Source organism: Ambystoma mexicanum, chromosome 10, assembly GCF_040938575.1.
Source record: "Ambystoma mexicanum isolate Mex_15411 chromosome 10, UKY_AmexF1_1, whole genome shotgun sequence".
In the NCBI taxonomy this organism is placed as follows: domain Eukaryota; kingdom Metazoa; phylum Chordata; class Amphibia; order Caudata; family Ambystomatidae; genus Ambystoma; species Ambystoma mexicanum.
In genome coordinates this window covers 104969718-104986538 of record NC_090932.1, presented here as the reverse complement: position 1 = coordinate 104986538, position 16821 = coordinate 104969718, and the positions used below count along the sequence as shown (strand labels likewise).

Sequence of the window (16821 nt, the reverse complement as noted above, 5' to 3'; positions counted from 1 at the left end):
TTAAAGGGCAGCCGCCACCACAGTCACTGCATCATCACACATATGTATGAGTTATTGCTGAATTGGACAAGTGTTTCTTAAAACTTAATACAAATACTTGAACACCAAAACATCACGCCTTGCCCTCTGGATGGTGTTTTGGCACTTGCGATGTTTTTGCCTGATCCCATCATGGAGGCCTTCCTTACGACGCCCTGTCATTGGAAAAGGCACGTACGTAGTGTATTGTACATGTCGTAAAGCGAAACCCAATCCACCAATCACAAGCTGTTCCCGCGACGTTGCCATTTCCGACCACGCCTCCTCATTCAGGCGAGTTTCCCGGCTCTCGGCAGTCTCCCATCTTTTCCGCCCGCTGTCCGTTGAACCCTTGATGTGCACGGCGAGAGCCCCTCTGGTGGGAACAAGCTCGTGCATGTGACTTCCACCCTGTTCCCCGGTGACGTCGCTGACGGAACGAGTGTGGGCGCCATTTTGAAAGTTGTGGTGGAAGAGGTGGTGCTGCTGCAGGGCGGCCGGAGAAGGAAGGAAACCAAGCTAGTAGGGGAGTACTGGAGGAGCGCAAAGGTCTCTAAGGGAGGAGAGGTCGGCTGAGTTTGGGGGCAGGCACCCTCAACAGGAGACGCCCTCATAGACACACACCCCGGAAGAGACACCCCAGGAGGCGGGCAGGGACCAGCCCCAGGAAGCAGTGACGGGAGTGCCTTCAGCAGCTTCGCTCCCCTGTGCCCCCCGCCCCGTGCACCCGTCCGGCCCGAGGATCATCAGCAGGAAGAGGAGGAGGCCGGGCTCAAACACCCGCAGCCCCGCCTCTGGAGCGGGGTCCCCGGGCGGCAGCAGCATGGCAGGTATGAAGTGCCGCGCCAGCTGTGTGCAAGGAAGGATGCCTTCCTACTTGGATGGGTGGTGGGTGACCACACGCTCCATGCTCTGATCTTTGCTGCACCTTTAGGGAAAGGTGTTGAATGCTATGTGCAAACGTAGGGGTGAAGTGAACATCATAGTGGCAGAGTGCATGGATGCCAGCGGTGCCCCCAAAGAAAGGTGGCCGGAACAGTGACTATGAATGCAGCGGACTGTGGAAATGGGTTTACTTTTGATCTCGGAGTATGTCCTTTTGTATAGGTGTGGTTGACTTGTGCTTAATGCTTCTGCTCTGTACTCATGGAATGTACAGAGAGCAGCGCTCACACGCTTGATTTGTACATGCAGAGGAGTACGTTGAAATTACTAATGCTTAACGTGACACATTCGCTTTACTGAACCAACGCATTTTTATAGTGTAACTCCACTGGTGTTGAACCATCATACCAAGCACGACTGTATTATTAAGCAAACCTTGCTTGGAATCCAGCGAAATGCAAGTACGGGTCGCTTTGTTTTGCTCATTTAAAGAAATACCCATCCTGATACTTATTTAATTTAGTCGTGGCTTGGGAAATCTCTTAAGCACCTGCACTATACCAGCTGCTGTAAACATTCTTGCGCGACGCTTTGGTACTCTGTTGATGTGCGAGTGCTTAAAATATGAGAGCCTGCCGCTCACTCTTCTCCCATGAACACCAGTGAGCCACGTTCGATCGTGCAGATACAGCGTAGCTGCAAGTATCTAGGCGCTAGGGTAAACACCAGATCTTTGTAGGTGGCGCCACCCATAACCCCACACGAATGCATTGGAATACATGTAGGAGAGAGATGAGGAATAACACACAGCTTGTGGGTGTTGTTTGTTACCTACCCCTTGACCCCCCATGGCCATTAACACCCACTACCTGCGCCCTCCTCCACATCCTCCCGAGATCTCCTTGATATTATTCTCTGTCACTGCCAGTGTCCTTTGTAAGCAGTCTGCTGGCAGTTAATGGGTTAATTGCAGTTCCAAAGAGGTACTGGTATAATAATGCTTAAGCGAAGAGTGCATTCGGCCACATGATTTCTCTTTCATGCATTGAAGTCCTTCTAAATACAAGCATCAACAAAACCAACAGTTTTTGCTTGAGGTATTAGATGGGTGTTTGCCAAGCAGTGCCTTCATATGTCCAAGTAATCACTTAATTGATCAGCGTTTGGGATCTTATCTCCGGGTAATATTTATTGGTGCCGAGCAAATGCCTATCTGTCTTCATAAAAGGCCAAACTGTTGTTTTTGCCAATGCTTTTTTTAAATTCACTGTAGTTGCCACTCCTCCTTTCTTCTTCCCAGCTGTGGGTATTTGCCATTGGCAAATACTCCCTGCCCAACTGTGTCTAAAGCTTGCCTGGGGCTATATCCAATCTAGAACTTTGTTAATTCCTCTTGAAGCCCTGCACTGGGGACCATAGAGCCAGACTAAGTCCTCCTCTAATTGTATTGGTTGGACTCTCCCTGCTTAACTGACATAGGGAATCCCAAAGAGTTTAAGACTACAAACTTGGCCTAGAGACATTACTGTTGCACCTCCTTACCATAAACACATTTGTCCTTACCCACAGAACCAACTGTCAACACGTTGCCCATAAATTAGTCACTATCTGCTATTTTTCATTATGTCAAGGGGTACAATGCTACCCTCTACTGGAAAGAATGTTGGCCATCCGTCATTTCAGCTGACCACTGGAAGTGGTATCAATGTACATCAGGAGAAAGGAAGAGCCATATAGATGCCTACTACATCGCCAAATCATGTTTATATCTAGCTGCCTTATATTATGCTCTTCTAGGAAGATTGGATAAAAGCCACGCCATTTTCTATTTGCTCTTGCGCTATGATGGGTCTCAGTTAAAGTGCTTAAAATGGCGTGCAGTTTCTAGAGATCAGGAAATAATATACTCTCAGCGCTTTAATGCCTACCACCGATGAAGGTATATGATGAATTCCTGATGTGTTGGAAGTAAACGTTAGCCAGTTTATAATCTCGGATTCAAATTAGTAATAGCCATTCAGGAGTGTTCTTTTGGACATAACTGATCTATCTCCATCAGTCACCATGGTAAAAACATCTTCAACATTTACGTAAGGTTGAGGAAACGAGGCCAATTTATCAAGAGCAGATTTTGGTTTACTGAAGAAGGCATATTGAGTCGTGGCTATTATCTAAAGCTATGCACAAAACTGAAAAATGATAGACGGTAGGTTTAGAATGATCAACCTCTGAAATGGCTCTGGGCAACCGACCAACCCTCTTTTAGAAGGGGCATGCAATACACAAGGCTTGATCCCACCCCAAAAGGGCAATCTAGCCTGAGCTGCTAGGTCACTATTCTGCACGAGACCATAAATAAACTACACCGTACTATGCCAAATTAAGCTGAAACATTTCTGGGGTTGCTTGTGGATTAGTGCTGAAGAGATTTGGCTTAGCAGTTCGGGCTGGTCCATTTTGACGTGGGGGCAAAGCCTTATTTGTATATGGTCATTCCCTTTTCTTTGTCATGCAGGCTGAAAACCTTCCAGCCATCGGCTTTCTGAGTTGCTTTGATCGAACATCCTCCAAATACTTCCCTATCTTTATTTCCAATAACATTCAGAGATACTCCTTTCAACATATCCCCACCAACTTGATCATATTTTTTGTATCAAATTGAACATTCCACATGTTTCCATGTATACTAATAGATTATTCACGTTTCTTCCAATTGCACACTCTACATTTTTAATTTGCCTTAATTGGACCAGTAACTCTTAAAGTGCTAATACGGCATGGTAACCAATAAAACAGTTGATCCCTTGTTTTGGATCACTTAGTTACCACATATGTTGGTCATCTAGTGCCCAGCATAACTGCATACATTGCATAGCTAATACTCCATCTGAGAACATTGCTGGAATGTAAGATATAGAATAATTCTTATCATGGCATTTCCAACATGGTTGAATAGTCGCTTTCTTGTAATATGGTTCCTTTTTATGAACATCATAACCAGCTAGACCATGTGCACTAAGACCCAACTTCTAGCACTACCATTTGTATTGCTTTAATAGACCCATCATTCCTAAAGTCCGACTGTGGCACATCCAAATTGATCAGTCGCTTTTCTGGCTTCCAAACTTACAATTTATGGGTCCTAGGATACCCCTGGATGTCTGATTTTTCTCCCAACAGTTACTTTTGTTATTGCACCTTTGCCGTGTCACAATTTGCGGAACTGTTAATTCATAAAAAGCAAGTGGTGTGGTACTCTAATTGTTTTAAAACCCAGGTAAATCTGCATATGGAAACATGTCAAAGTATCAAATTGCCTAAATTGTAAACTCATTAATCCATTGTAATCTTCCAGCGTGGTTTATTTATTTGTACCTTTATTCTCAGCCCGCAAAGCCCATGGGCATCTAGGCGCTAGTAACACAGTGAAGAGGTGTGTCCTGATGCGCTTTCTGAAGATGTAGGGAGGCTCGTCTCGCAGGTGGGTGGGGGTTCGTTCCAGAGTGCAGGTGCCCTTACTGGGAAGCTTCGATCTTGTGCAGTTGAACCTAGGTGTGACGAGGCAGTGTTTGTAGAGGGAGCTTTTCTAGCCTCTCAAATGTAGTCCCTCTTTCTTGGTAGCGTAGCTGGATGACAAGGTAATATGGTTGGGCTGGCGGGTCATAGTCAGAGTGGTGTCAAGGTACACACCCAAGTTCTTGACAGAGGTAGCAACCGGGATGTTATGGCCATCAATGATGCAGGTTTTGTAGGACTGTGGTAGTTTTGCCAGGAGGCCCAATGAAGAGTAAGCTCTGTTTCATCATTGAGGCACAGGCTGTGTGCGGCCATCCAGGCTTTGATGGATTTGTAGATAGTTAATTCTGAATGACTTTGGAGTGGTCGCTGGTGAAGGGGATAATATTGTTGGCGTAGTTGCTGTATGTGATGCCAAGAGAGTAAAGGGGGTTGAACAAAGGTTTTGTGTACATGCTGTAGAGTATGGGGGAGACTCGCAATCCTTGGGGTATGCCACATAATGTAGGTGTGGGGTTGGCCGTGGCTTCCTTGGCGAAGACTCGCGAAGATCTGTCAGCTTGGAACAACGCAACCCAGTTGGTGGCTTGCAAGGAGAAGTGAGCCGAAGAGGTCAGGGCTTGACTGAGTGTCTCATGATCTACGAGGGCGAGTGCCGATGAGAGGTAAAGTAGTGGTATTAGTAGCGAGAGGGCACCCCTGTCGTTAGCGTCATCAAGTTGTTTTTTTCAGATCTGGGAAGGCTGTTTTTGTCCCACGCTTATGGCGGAAGCCTGATTGTAGAGTTCCCAGGATCTGGTGGCATTGAAGGAATGACTGATTTTGTCGACAGTCGGCTGTGTCCATGATTGCCTGGAGGAAGGGACCCATTGTCATGGGTCGATAGTTATTGGGAATGGTAGGGTCGAGACCAGTCTTTTGAGCAGCTGAGAGATCCTTGATTCTTTCAGAATAGAGGGGACGTGCAGGTGGCAAAGGAGGAGTTGATGGTGTTGATGCGTGGAAGTAAGGGGTCTGCCCATTCCTAAACTATGGCGGCTGGACAGAAGTCTCCTTTCCAGCAGGATCGTTTGATTCCGTAATGGTTTTAGCAAGGGTGGAGGTGCTGATGGGTTGGAACTGAAAAGGGGGGGTGTCTCTTTGATCTGTAAGTGAGGCGCTGGTGTGGACGTTTGGCTTTTATTTTTGCTTGAAGTTGTGATTTTTGCCTGTGAAGGTGTCTTGGATACTATTGCACCAAGTGTTGTCTTTTGAGATGGTGGAAGGTGGCGAGTTCGGGAGGGGGGGTTCTAGTTCCTGGAGGATGGGGAAGATTTAGCGTGAGCTGGTAGTAGCCTTGGTGATTCTACCGTTGTGGGTGGCTAATTTGGAGCTAAGGGTCGATTGTTTGTATTGGGTAGAGATCTTGGACAGGTGAGTTTTGATGCTTGTAGAAGGATCTTTGTGCCAGGTGGCTTCCGCTGTTCTTTTAGATGCTTGTGTGGCGCAGAGATCGAGGGCCAACCCGGATTTGAGGTGCATAGGATTCTTATTTTTCCAGGCTTTGAGGGGGCCGCTGAGGTTTATTGTCTTGCATGTCAAGGCATTGTAGTGTTTGACCAAAGACGTGGTGTCTTGGGCGGAAGGGCGAGGTTGGTTGAGCTGAATGGGTGATTATGTTGTGGGTCAGGTTGCGTGTGCTGCAGGCCATGGTGGAAGGGTGGCCCAGCGCATGCTTGGTGCGAATGGAGTCCATAGGGACGGTGAAGGAGATGGTGTCGTAGTTGGACCATGGGCGAGGCCAGTTGGAAAGGATGGAGATTTTGCTTTTGTGGTCCACTATCCAGTTGATGCCATGGGAATGGGTAGCCTCTTGTTATGTTGGGTGCAGCCTAAAGCTTTCAAGGACGTGGATAAGGTGGTGGCTTCTGTGTCTGAGGGGTTGCTGTATCCAAGGTTGACGTCTCCTAATACTAGGAGTTGTGTAGTGGGCTTAAGGTTCGATGAGATGAGCTGCATGAGGTCATCCTCGAAGATGGTGATGGGCCCTGATGGTTGGTAGATAAGATGGATGGTCAGGGTGGCTTTATGTGAGCGTTTTAATTTAGCGTGAGCAGTTAAAGACCGTGTTATCTTTTTTTTTTTTTTAAACCATGCTTAAACCTTTCATAAGTTGTTTTTTCGATTTCAATACGCTTGTAAGTAAGGTGGGATGTAGGCCACTCAAGTGGATGTAAAAAAAGGTCTGCATTAACATTGACCTTGACGCTAGAGAAACTGAAGATGATCATGTAGCAACAGTTGTCTTTGTCCCTGAATCGAGGGACTCCAGTTGGTCTCTTTGATGTTTGGGGGAGTATGATGGGTAAGAATCTACAACTTAACAGTCCTGCCAACTGTTATTGCAGTAATTTTAAAGGCTTGACGTCCAACTTTTTAGGCAATATCAACCTGTCAGAGTTTTGAGACCTTTCACTACTTTCCAGTGTTGCTTCTTCTGCCCCAATGTAAAGAGTGATCTTGAGATTCCCATGAATATTGCTTAGGTTTTGTAGTGATTGTTTAATATGTTTTCTCTAAAGGGCTATCCCTGAAACATCCCCTGGCATAGACCCCCAGCCCCACAATCCTGAATCGAGAAACAGGCGATATTTTATAATTTAAATTCAAATGACACACATGACCACTTTTAATCAAGTTTGTGTACCTTTACTCGACCACTGATTCAGTAGGCTCCTTGTACACAAAGAGATGGTTTGAAAATTGACGTTTATGACCATGTAACTAGTGATTTAAAACATAGCAGTATTTAACTACTTTCAATATATGGCTTTTCAAAGTTGATAAAACCCTAAAGAAGGACTAGCGTAAATAAAATAATCACTGTTCACTTTGTATTTTTCCATACAATAGGTAAAGAAGAATGACCTTTTAAATATAGTCCTTCAGTGCAAGTGATGGAAGCATTTTAAAAAATGATGCATTTAGTCGTAAATACTTTATTACGGTTTTCAATAACCATTTTTTATTAAATGATGCATACATTGTATAACTTTTGTAATGATGAGAATAACTAAATTAATAGAAAATTCCTGTTGTATATCGCTAGTGTCTTACAGAGCTCCAAAGTGAGCACAAGCGTCTCTTGTAAATTAAAGTTAAAAACTGGTAAGAGAACAAATATGCACTAGTTGAAATATGCTGATTACTCCCACCCCCATTCGTGGGTATGGTTTCACTAACCAAGTTATTTCAAAGAGTATTCTTTTAAGGAACAAACGCTAAATTTTTTTTCTTGTAAAAAAAGCATAACTGAACCCACACCACTCCTCCTTCAATTATTTCTGTAGCATGCTACCAATTGAATATATTATTTAATACCTTTTTTTATATAGGTATATAGAAAGTACAAAATTGCACACTTAATACAAATTGTGGTCTAATAGATGCGTATGAGGCCAAAAACTGATGAAGATAATTTATGAACAGGTCACATTATTATCCCACAGACATTAAAAAGTGACATCTCAGATTTAAATTTTTATTCCAGAATTACAATATACAGCCAACACATGAGCAAAAAATTCCACTATCTAAGCAAACAATCAACAGCGCATATAAAAACCAATTCTGCAAATGAAAGAAATAGGCAAGAAAGGAAACAAAAGGGTAAAAGACAAACCAAGAAAGGACAGAGAACCATGAAGAAAATGGTTGGCCAAAGGAACCATCAATTAAATATTGAACATAAAGTACATTTCTTAGCTACTGAGACATCACATCGTGTATATAAAATGAAAATGAACCGTAGACCTTCAGGAACCGGTTCCAAATGTTCCAGAATTTCTCTCAATATCGGCATTCTTGTAAATTGCCTTCTCATAAGGTGAAATGGTCAAAAGTTCATCCACCCATTCATCAGTGTTAACGGAGCAGTTCGACTCTTGGCTATCATACTGGCACACAGAGTATCCAAGTCGCCTTCCCAAAAGAGAGATCGTCAATCATTGACACGTCCCCTAGATCAAGTTGCAATGACGCGTAAGACAAATTGCGATCGTCCTCTGAATATGAAAATTGACAAAATATAAATGTAGTAATTTAGAAAAATTTGCTTAACCTTCAATGTATATTGAAGCTGCCACAGATTTGTTAGTCAACCAAAAACGGTCACATGCTCTTATTTATCAAATCGAGATCTGTTAAAATGAACACATTCGTTATTTTTGTTAGACCGTAGACCAAAAATATTTGTTTGAAACACGTATACAACAGGGGAAAAACAGATGATTTTAATAAAGAACTTGACGCACTATTATGATCGTTTATTTATATAGCGCCTATACACAATGTGTTTCAAAGCGCTTCAAGGCAAGGGAGGGAACAAGGGAAAATACAACCCCATTCTTACAGGCCATGAACAGTAAGGATGTGAAATTAACTATCGTACTCGGCCTGACAACATTTCATATAGTGTAAGTGCTAAGACATAGATAAGGAAGGGAGGGGGAGAGTGGGAAGGAAATGGAAACAGACAGGCGACTACCGTACTAGGCCTGATGACATTTCTGGTAGAGCCGGAGAAAAACAAAAGGTGAGAGAGGGGTGCAGAAAGGGAGGGGAGGAACAAAACAAGCGACTATCATACTAGGCCTGACAACATTTCAGATAGTGCTGGAGGGGTGGTGGGGAGGAAAAAACAGTAATGGGAGGGTCCATTGACACTCGGCATATGGAATAATGTAAGAATTAATGAAGCATAGTTAAAGCCAAGCGAGTTCTGTAGGTTCCAGTAAATGTGTGCAAGTAGATTGACAAGTACATTTTTAACCGGGTCAAAAGATTGTCAATGGCGGGGGAAAATAGCATATGTAACACAGTAACATATCAAAACAATATTGTTGAGTCTCTATCAAAGACTCATTTTGGTTCACCGTAGGGCATGGTCGGAGTTCACTTCCATGGGCTGTCTATGTAATGAAAATCAAGATCAATCCATGCTCGGCATACTTGCCAACAGGCTAGGCGTAGACAATGTCAAAAATATAAAATATAAATATACCTTTTTGTATTAATTACTGTGTGAAGCACGGGTACAACTGCTGGTTACATATACATTAATGATAGTATGATCATTAATAACCAGTTGGATCATTTACAGTATAAACTCTGGCAACCTTGCAATCCTAATGCTACTAGACCACTCTGCTGCATTCAACCATGTCGATCTTGACATTTTGTCTCCACCTTATCCAGCATTTTCACTTCTTCCCCTAAGCCTGTGCTTGTATCAAATCCTTTGCACCACACAAGTTTTCATTGGGGATTCTTCAACTCACCCCATTCCTGCCCCCTTGGGAGTTCTTCAAGGATCATGCCTCTCCCCTACACTCTATAGCACCTATACAAAACCCCTCTTTGACCTACTACACCAGGAAGATCATCTAAACGAACATTGCTAATATCAAAATTCTCATTCCCGTCACTGGTGACCTCACGGGAGACAATGCCACCATCAATGCTGTGTACAGCACTATCCAAAAGTGGATGGCCACTCCTAACGTCTGCATAAATGATGAAAAACCGAGCTTCTCATAATTGTTAACTTCTCGACTCTTGATTCCTTCTTCTCCATCTGCATCGATGGATCCAACATCCCTATCCTTAAAAACACTGGAAGTCTACCTTGAAGCAGACCTTGCAATGGCGAGATTAATGCTCTAGCTTCCTCGACTGCCTACACTGCTAGACTAATTTCTCTTAGCAGGCAATTCCTTTCTCCAAACAATGGCCTCACCATGGCCCGTGCTCTGATTCTCTCCAAATTGGACTATTGGAATCCTCTGTTCATGGGCACAACATCAACTAATCTTTATAAACTCCAGCTGCTTCAGAATAAAGCACTTTGTGCCGCCCTTGGTCTAAACGCTCTGACCACATCTCAACTATCAGGCGAGAATTGCACTGGCTCCCAGTCAAAAACATTGGCCCCCACTCACAAGTGCATCCATCTAGAAGCCCCTTCTTTTTTTTATCAACTTTATTTAATTTTCAAGGCAACACAGACATGAATCAATCAGTAAAAACTCAGTACAGCCCCTATCCGGGGATTTAGTGTAAATACATATGGCTGTGTTGCCCATGTAAATAGAGTAACAATCCCTTAACCCCCCCCCCCCCTCCTTTTCCCTTCCCAACCTGTCCCAACCTAAAGGTAGAAGGTTCAACATTCCAGTTCATAAGTGCAACAGAGTGAATCATTTATAGTCCAGAGTTCGGCTTCCGTGATTTAGAAACAGGGTTTTCAGATGATGGATATTGCCCGAAGCAGCCTTGGTTTAAAGAACATCTGCTCCCTGTCATCCATGAACTCGTGAAACAGCAGCCAGATATTTACGTATTTGGTATAGGAGCCTTGGGCCAGTGCCGTCACTTTCTCCATGGCCATCACCCCCCATAGTGTAACCCACCACATGGCTGTTATTGGGCCTTACTTTGTCTTCAATGCCTGTTCAAGTGTTATTTTGGCCGCGCTCAACATGTCTGTTATAAGGGTGGCTGTAGGCCCTGAGTTCGCGTAGCTCCCCTCCACTTCCTCCCCCAGCAAAACCACCAATGGGTCTTGAGGCAGTTCCACCCCAGTGACATCTTTGATATGGCTTAGAATCTCTTTCCAATAGGTCGCTGCCAATGGGCAGGACCACCACATGTGTATGAGGTCCCCGGACTGTCCGCAATTCCATCTAAGGCAGAGTTTGTATGCTGCTCTGCCTCCCATTTTTGCATGTAAGTAAGTTTATTTTCGGGGTTAGCCTCTCCTGTGAGGCGATATAGTCTAGTTATGCCCTTTTCTGGTTGACCTTCCTGTATTGTTAATTCTATGCCTGTCGGGTTTCTGGTTGCCCTTTCTTTTACTTTAGCGTTGGAAACCCAGTGCCTGAGCTGACAATAGTTATAACGTTCCTGTTCCGGTAAGAGGAATTTAGACTTGTAATCTTCGAAAGTTAGGGGTGTCCCCTCTGCGTATAGGTCTTGTAGGGTTATGTTGCCCTCTCTGCCTACCCATTGTGTCTAGAAGTTGGCTTGCATTCCTGGGGTAAAGTCTGGATTATAAGCGATCAGGGCCAACGGGCCCTCTCCTATTTTGATTTTCTTATGTCGCAGGACTCTGTCCCAGTACCATAAAGTGGTCTTTGTCGATTCCAGTAGTGGACCCTTTTTTTCCCTGTGGCAAGAAAGCCAAGATTCCCTAGGGGAGTCTTGGTCGCCGTTCTTTCTATTGTAAGCCATTGATTGTGGTTCTCTCCAGCTGCCCATTGTAACATCAGGGCTATTTGTGCTGCCCACAAGTAACGGCATGGCTCCGGAACCCCCAGTCCCCTGGATATTTGTGGTCTGAAAAGCACCTGCCTTGGTATTCTTGGCCTCTTCCTCCCCACCTCCCAGATAAAGGACATCACATCTCTTTGCAGTGTTTGGATAGCTGGACCAGGGATTTTTATCGGTAGGGCTCCTATTGAATATATAAAAAATTTTGGGAGCAGGGTCATTTTACTGCCGTAATACGTGCCATCCAGGACAATTCCTGCATTTCCCACCGTTTTAGATCGCTAGTTAGGGATTTGAGAAGATTCGGGATGTTAGCACCATATAATCTATCATAACGGGAGGTTAGTTGTATCCCCAAGTATTTCACCGACTTACATTCCCATTTTAGCGGGTATGATTTTTCCCATTCCGGAATTCAGGTCATCTCGCCGTGATATTAAGGGCTTTAGATTTAGGATAATTAATATGGAAGCCTCAGACCTGTGCGAATTCCTCCAGTAGTCGTATGGCTGCTGGCAGGGAATTTCCTGTGTCTTTTAGGAAAATGAGAATTATCTTCTGTTGTCCTACATTGCCCACCTCCACTCCTTGAATCCCTGGGTGTTCCCGGACTCTAGGTGCAAATGGCTCCATGGCCATGGCAAATATCAGGGGGGACAGTGGACAGCCATGTCTTGTGCCTTTCTGAATGAGGATGTCTTTCGTGAATTTGCCATTGATCATGAGCTTGGTGGAAGGATGTACAAGTTTGTCATGACCATGCGGATGAAGATTGGCCCGCAAACCGAATTATTCTAGGGTTAATCGGAGAAATCCCCAATATAAACTATCGAAGGCCCTAGATGCACCCAGAGCCGCTACTGAGAATTTTTGGCCTGTCCTCCGCCCCAGGTCAATCGTGTCAATAGCCCTCCGTATATTGTCGTATGTGTGGCGCCCTTTCATAAACCCAGCCTGGTCCGGATGTATTATCTCTGGGAGAATCAGTGCCAATCTTCTTGCTATTATCATGGAGTAAATCTTTGCGTCCCAGTTTAATAAAGAGATCGGGCGGTAGCTTGCTCATTCAGCCGGGCCCCTGTCTGGTTTCAGCAATAATATCGTAGTTCCTAGGCTCATGTCCCGGGAGATTTGTCCTTTGTCCCTAATGGAATTAAATAAGTGTTAGGGGGCCTACCAGTATGTGCCGAAATGTTTTGTAATAGGTGTTGCTTAATCCATCCGGCCCTGGAGCTTTTTGACTTTTTAATGCCCTTATTGCTTCGCCCACCTCCGCCATTGGGGCTTCCAACTGTTGTCTATCTGCTTCATTAATTCGTGGTAAATCTATCTGATTTAGAAAAGCTACTTGTGCTGCCTCATCAAGGTTATCTTTCCCCATGTTAGTAGAATGGAACAAAAACATTTCCTCTTCTATTTCTTTCTCTCCCCCGATTGTCTCCGTCCCCTTTACGAAGCTGGGTTATCCGATTCCGGAGTTTCTGGTGTCTCAGTTTGGCGGCAAGGAACCTATTGGCTTTACCCCCATGAATATAGTAAAACTGTTTTGTCTGTACCAGCAGACGTGCTGTGTCATCTGTTAAGTGGGTTTCTAAAATTGCTCTAGCTTTTTTAAGTTCCCGTCATGCCCTCTGTGAGCCCTTTTTTTGATATTCTTCCTCCGCCGCTCGTATGTTAGCCTCCATGTTACTTCGCGCTCTCGCCTGTGTTTTGTTATAGTTTGAAGCTTGTGCTATAAACTCGCCCCGTATCACTGCCTTGCTTGCATCCCAGATGGTTGCCCAGTTCATCCCGGGGGTTATGTTTTCTTGAAAGTAGTTTCTTAAAGTTTGTTCTATACCCACCCGGACAACAAGGTCTTTTAATATTTCATTCAAACGCCAGGGTTTGCGGGGTTGATGTTGTGGGTGATCTAGTTCTATTTTTAGGATAACTGGGGCGTGGTCTGAGAGGCATCGTATTCCGATGTCTGTCTGTGACTTGTGGGACCAATGTTTCCGAGATGAGTATCATATCAATACGGGAGTAAACCTAATGCACAGCGGAATAGTGAGTATGTTTTGTCATGTGATTTTTAAAAAATGCCATGTTTCTAGCAGGTGTAATTCCCTTAAAAATGTTTGCGAATGCCTGCCTAAATGAGTGGTCATGGGGAGTAGCTGGGAGCGTTTTATCCATGGCTGCGTCCATGACTCCATTAAAATCACCACCTACAAGGATCCTCCCGATACCCCACTGTTATTTTAGGGAGTACCTTCAGCAAGAAATCGTCTTGTTTAACATTGGGAGCATAAACTGAGATGAGTGTGACCAATTGTCCACATAGTTTCCCTCCCAGCATCAGGTATCGGCCTTCTGGATCCTTTTTGACAAAACGCTTTTCGAAGTTGACACCCTTTGCCAATAAGATCCCTACTACCCTTCTCTTAGACCCACTGGAGGGCAGGTATTGCATCGGGAAGGCTGTGTTTCAGCCTACATTCATCATCGGGGAGCAAATATCTCTTGTAACCAAACCACTGAGGCTTGCATGTCCCTCAATCTGTTCAGTATATATTTCCGCTTGACTGGAGAGTTCACCCCCTGTACATTCAACGTGATAAGTTTGCCATTACCTCATTTTCAGCCATTTATCCCCTTCATTGTGATCCAGCTCATGTCTGTTGTAGAAAATCTTGTATATGTATTGTGCCCTTCTACCTGAAACAGTTAACACAAAACTTTCCCCCTCCCCCTTAACTATTGGATTAGAACTTCCAATTTGGATTATGAACATGTTACCAACGTGGTATATCACTGGGTGAACTATCCTCCCGGGACATGTGGGGTTCGGTTGACCCATTTCCCTTTCTCTTCCCCTCCCCCTTTTCCTTACCCCATTTCGCCACCTGATGGCACGTCCATGTTGACCTGTGATTTCTCTACAAGTATAAGTGCCCGTTTCTTCATTTCCTGTCCCATCTGGTGGTGCCCTCAGCTAGTCTCTCGAAATTAGAAGCTGCGTGACCACTCGGGTATGTTCTGTTGGTTGTGCCTCTTTGTTGCGTCTCCGTGGTTGGGGTCGCCCTGGTTTCCATTGGCCTCTCGGGTGACTCCCTGCCCGTTCGCCATCTTGAGATGGGGAACCTTCCCCCATCTGTGGGATCGTCTCCATCGTTGCCTTGCATGATATCCGCCATTTCTGGCGACCGAGAATCTCTGGCCTTTCCACTTGAAATGGAGGCATGTTGGGTGGCCCCATCTGTAACACACCTTTCTAGTTCTCAGCCAGTCAGTGACCACCCTGTTTTTTCCTTCGGGCCTGCGTAGCTTGGGATAGATCTTGGAACAGTTGGAGTGACGTGGAGCGGAAGTCAATAGGCTCTTTTTGGCGGGCGGCTTGCATTATGTCTACTTTCAGAAGTGGACCCGGGTCAAAACGTCTGGGGTCAGGTTCTTATTAATTTGATATGTGAAGTAGGTTCTGTGCGTCCGGTCCAGCATAATTTCTTCATCTCCACATTCAAAATGTCACGGAACAGGTCGACCACATATTGGTTCAAGTCTGAGTCCGCCACTGTCTTCGGAATTCCACAAATACGGATATTGCGTCTGGACCTGTTTTCCGCGTCGTCCTGCCTATTTTGTACTTGTTCCAGTTTCTGTACCCTATGCACCAGGATGTCATGTTCATGGCCCTGCTCCGTTAGCACTGTTTCGACCTCATCCATCCTCTTTTCTGCTGCCAGGACTCCCTTGTTGAGGTCCGAAATGGATTTAGCCAGGTTGCTTGCGCTCTCCCTGATATCCTTAAGTTCCTGTAGCATTTCTAAGAGATCCGATTTCCTGATAGGTGGGTCTTCTAAAGTTTCAGGTCCCTCTGCAGGAGGGTGATGTACCTGAGCTAATGCTTGTACCTGATTGCGTTTTTGTGAGTCTGATGTTTGAAGCATCGTCTTGATGTCGCCGGACCCCTGTCCTTTTGGATTTCGCAGTTTGTCTGGACATCGTAATCTGTATCCCGGAGGTGATTCGCCTCGGTGCTGAGTCAAAACTCTGGGACTCTTGTCTCCTTACCTCCGTTGCTTCCCGATCAGGGGTGTCTTGAGGCGCTATTTCATTAGAGGAGCCGTTGCAATCGACTCCAGGGTTCTCTGCCTGCGCCTACCAGAATCTTCCTTGATTTCTTTGCTTGCTGTCAGGACCGGAATGGGCTCCCAGTGGGGTCCCCGGTGATGCGAACCGGCTTTTATGCCTGGGCCTCTGGTGTTCTTAGGTGTCCGGGATCCTCTCCAGCTGGGGTATTTATTCCTCCAGCGTGGGGGTATTGGAGCGAGCCTCCTTTCATGGGCCTCTGCATCCGGAGTTAACGCAGCTCCTCCTCCCCCTTCGCGGTCCGTTCTAAAGTCACTGGACTGGACGCGTATTAACAAACCCCCGCGTGCAGGGCTATACTCGTCCAGCAGATCCTCCCGCTCCTCCTCACCTTCAGTGCAGGACATGTATTTCAGAGCTGCCAAGTGTGTAAAGTTCTATGATCCCTCTCCGCCATGCCACCGTTGTATTCCTGCCAGTCTCGAGGCGGCGGGTGTGGGGAGGGGACCAGCTGTCAATGCGCGGCTTTATCAACCCCCGTATTTCGATTATTTTTGCCTTTTTCACTGGGCATGTTGCTGCTTTTGGTACCTCTGCAAAGCCATCAGGTCGTGGTCTGATGATTATATCCCGAACGCCAGGTAGTTACAGGTTCGTCGGAGCTGAAGCTCCTTTCCGTCCGACATCTTTGTTGCGTGAGGTGTCTGCTTCGGAAAGTTCAAAACTTCTTTAGCAGCGGTTCAAATGCGTTCCGCTCTGACATATCTGCTCTCCTCGGTTTCCGACATCGGTCAATGGATTCTGGTGGCACGCATGTTTAATTTTAAGGGTATTAGGGGTTCGAGAAGGGATTGGGACCGGGAGCTCAACGAGGAGGCATCCTACGGCGTCCTCGGCTGGCCACGCCCCCTAGAAGCCCCTTTTTACCTAAACAGCTGCATCACCAAAAGTGTCCCAGCATGAGCACTTGGGTTGAGTGCCAGCACACTCTTGACTACTCCATGCTTTAAGTGCAAAAGA

The 16821-nt window shown here is 45.4% G+C and overlaps 1 protein-coding gene across 1 annotated transcript in view; it reads left to right on the top strand.

Moving 5' to 3' along the window:
* Window positions 1–224: 224 nt before the first annotated feature.
* PPP2R2A (protein phosphatase 2 regulatory subunit Balpha) overlaps window positions 225–16821 on the top strand; it is an 840776-nt gene continuing 824179 nt past the window's right edge. Inside the window, exon 1 of the mRNA XM_069617587.1 lies at window positions 225–848. Coding sequence (XP_069473688.1) covers window positions 842–848 — 7 coding nt within the window. The 5' untranslated portion in view covers window positions 225–841. The remainder of the gene's footprint in view (window positions 849–16821) is intronic.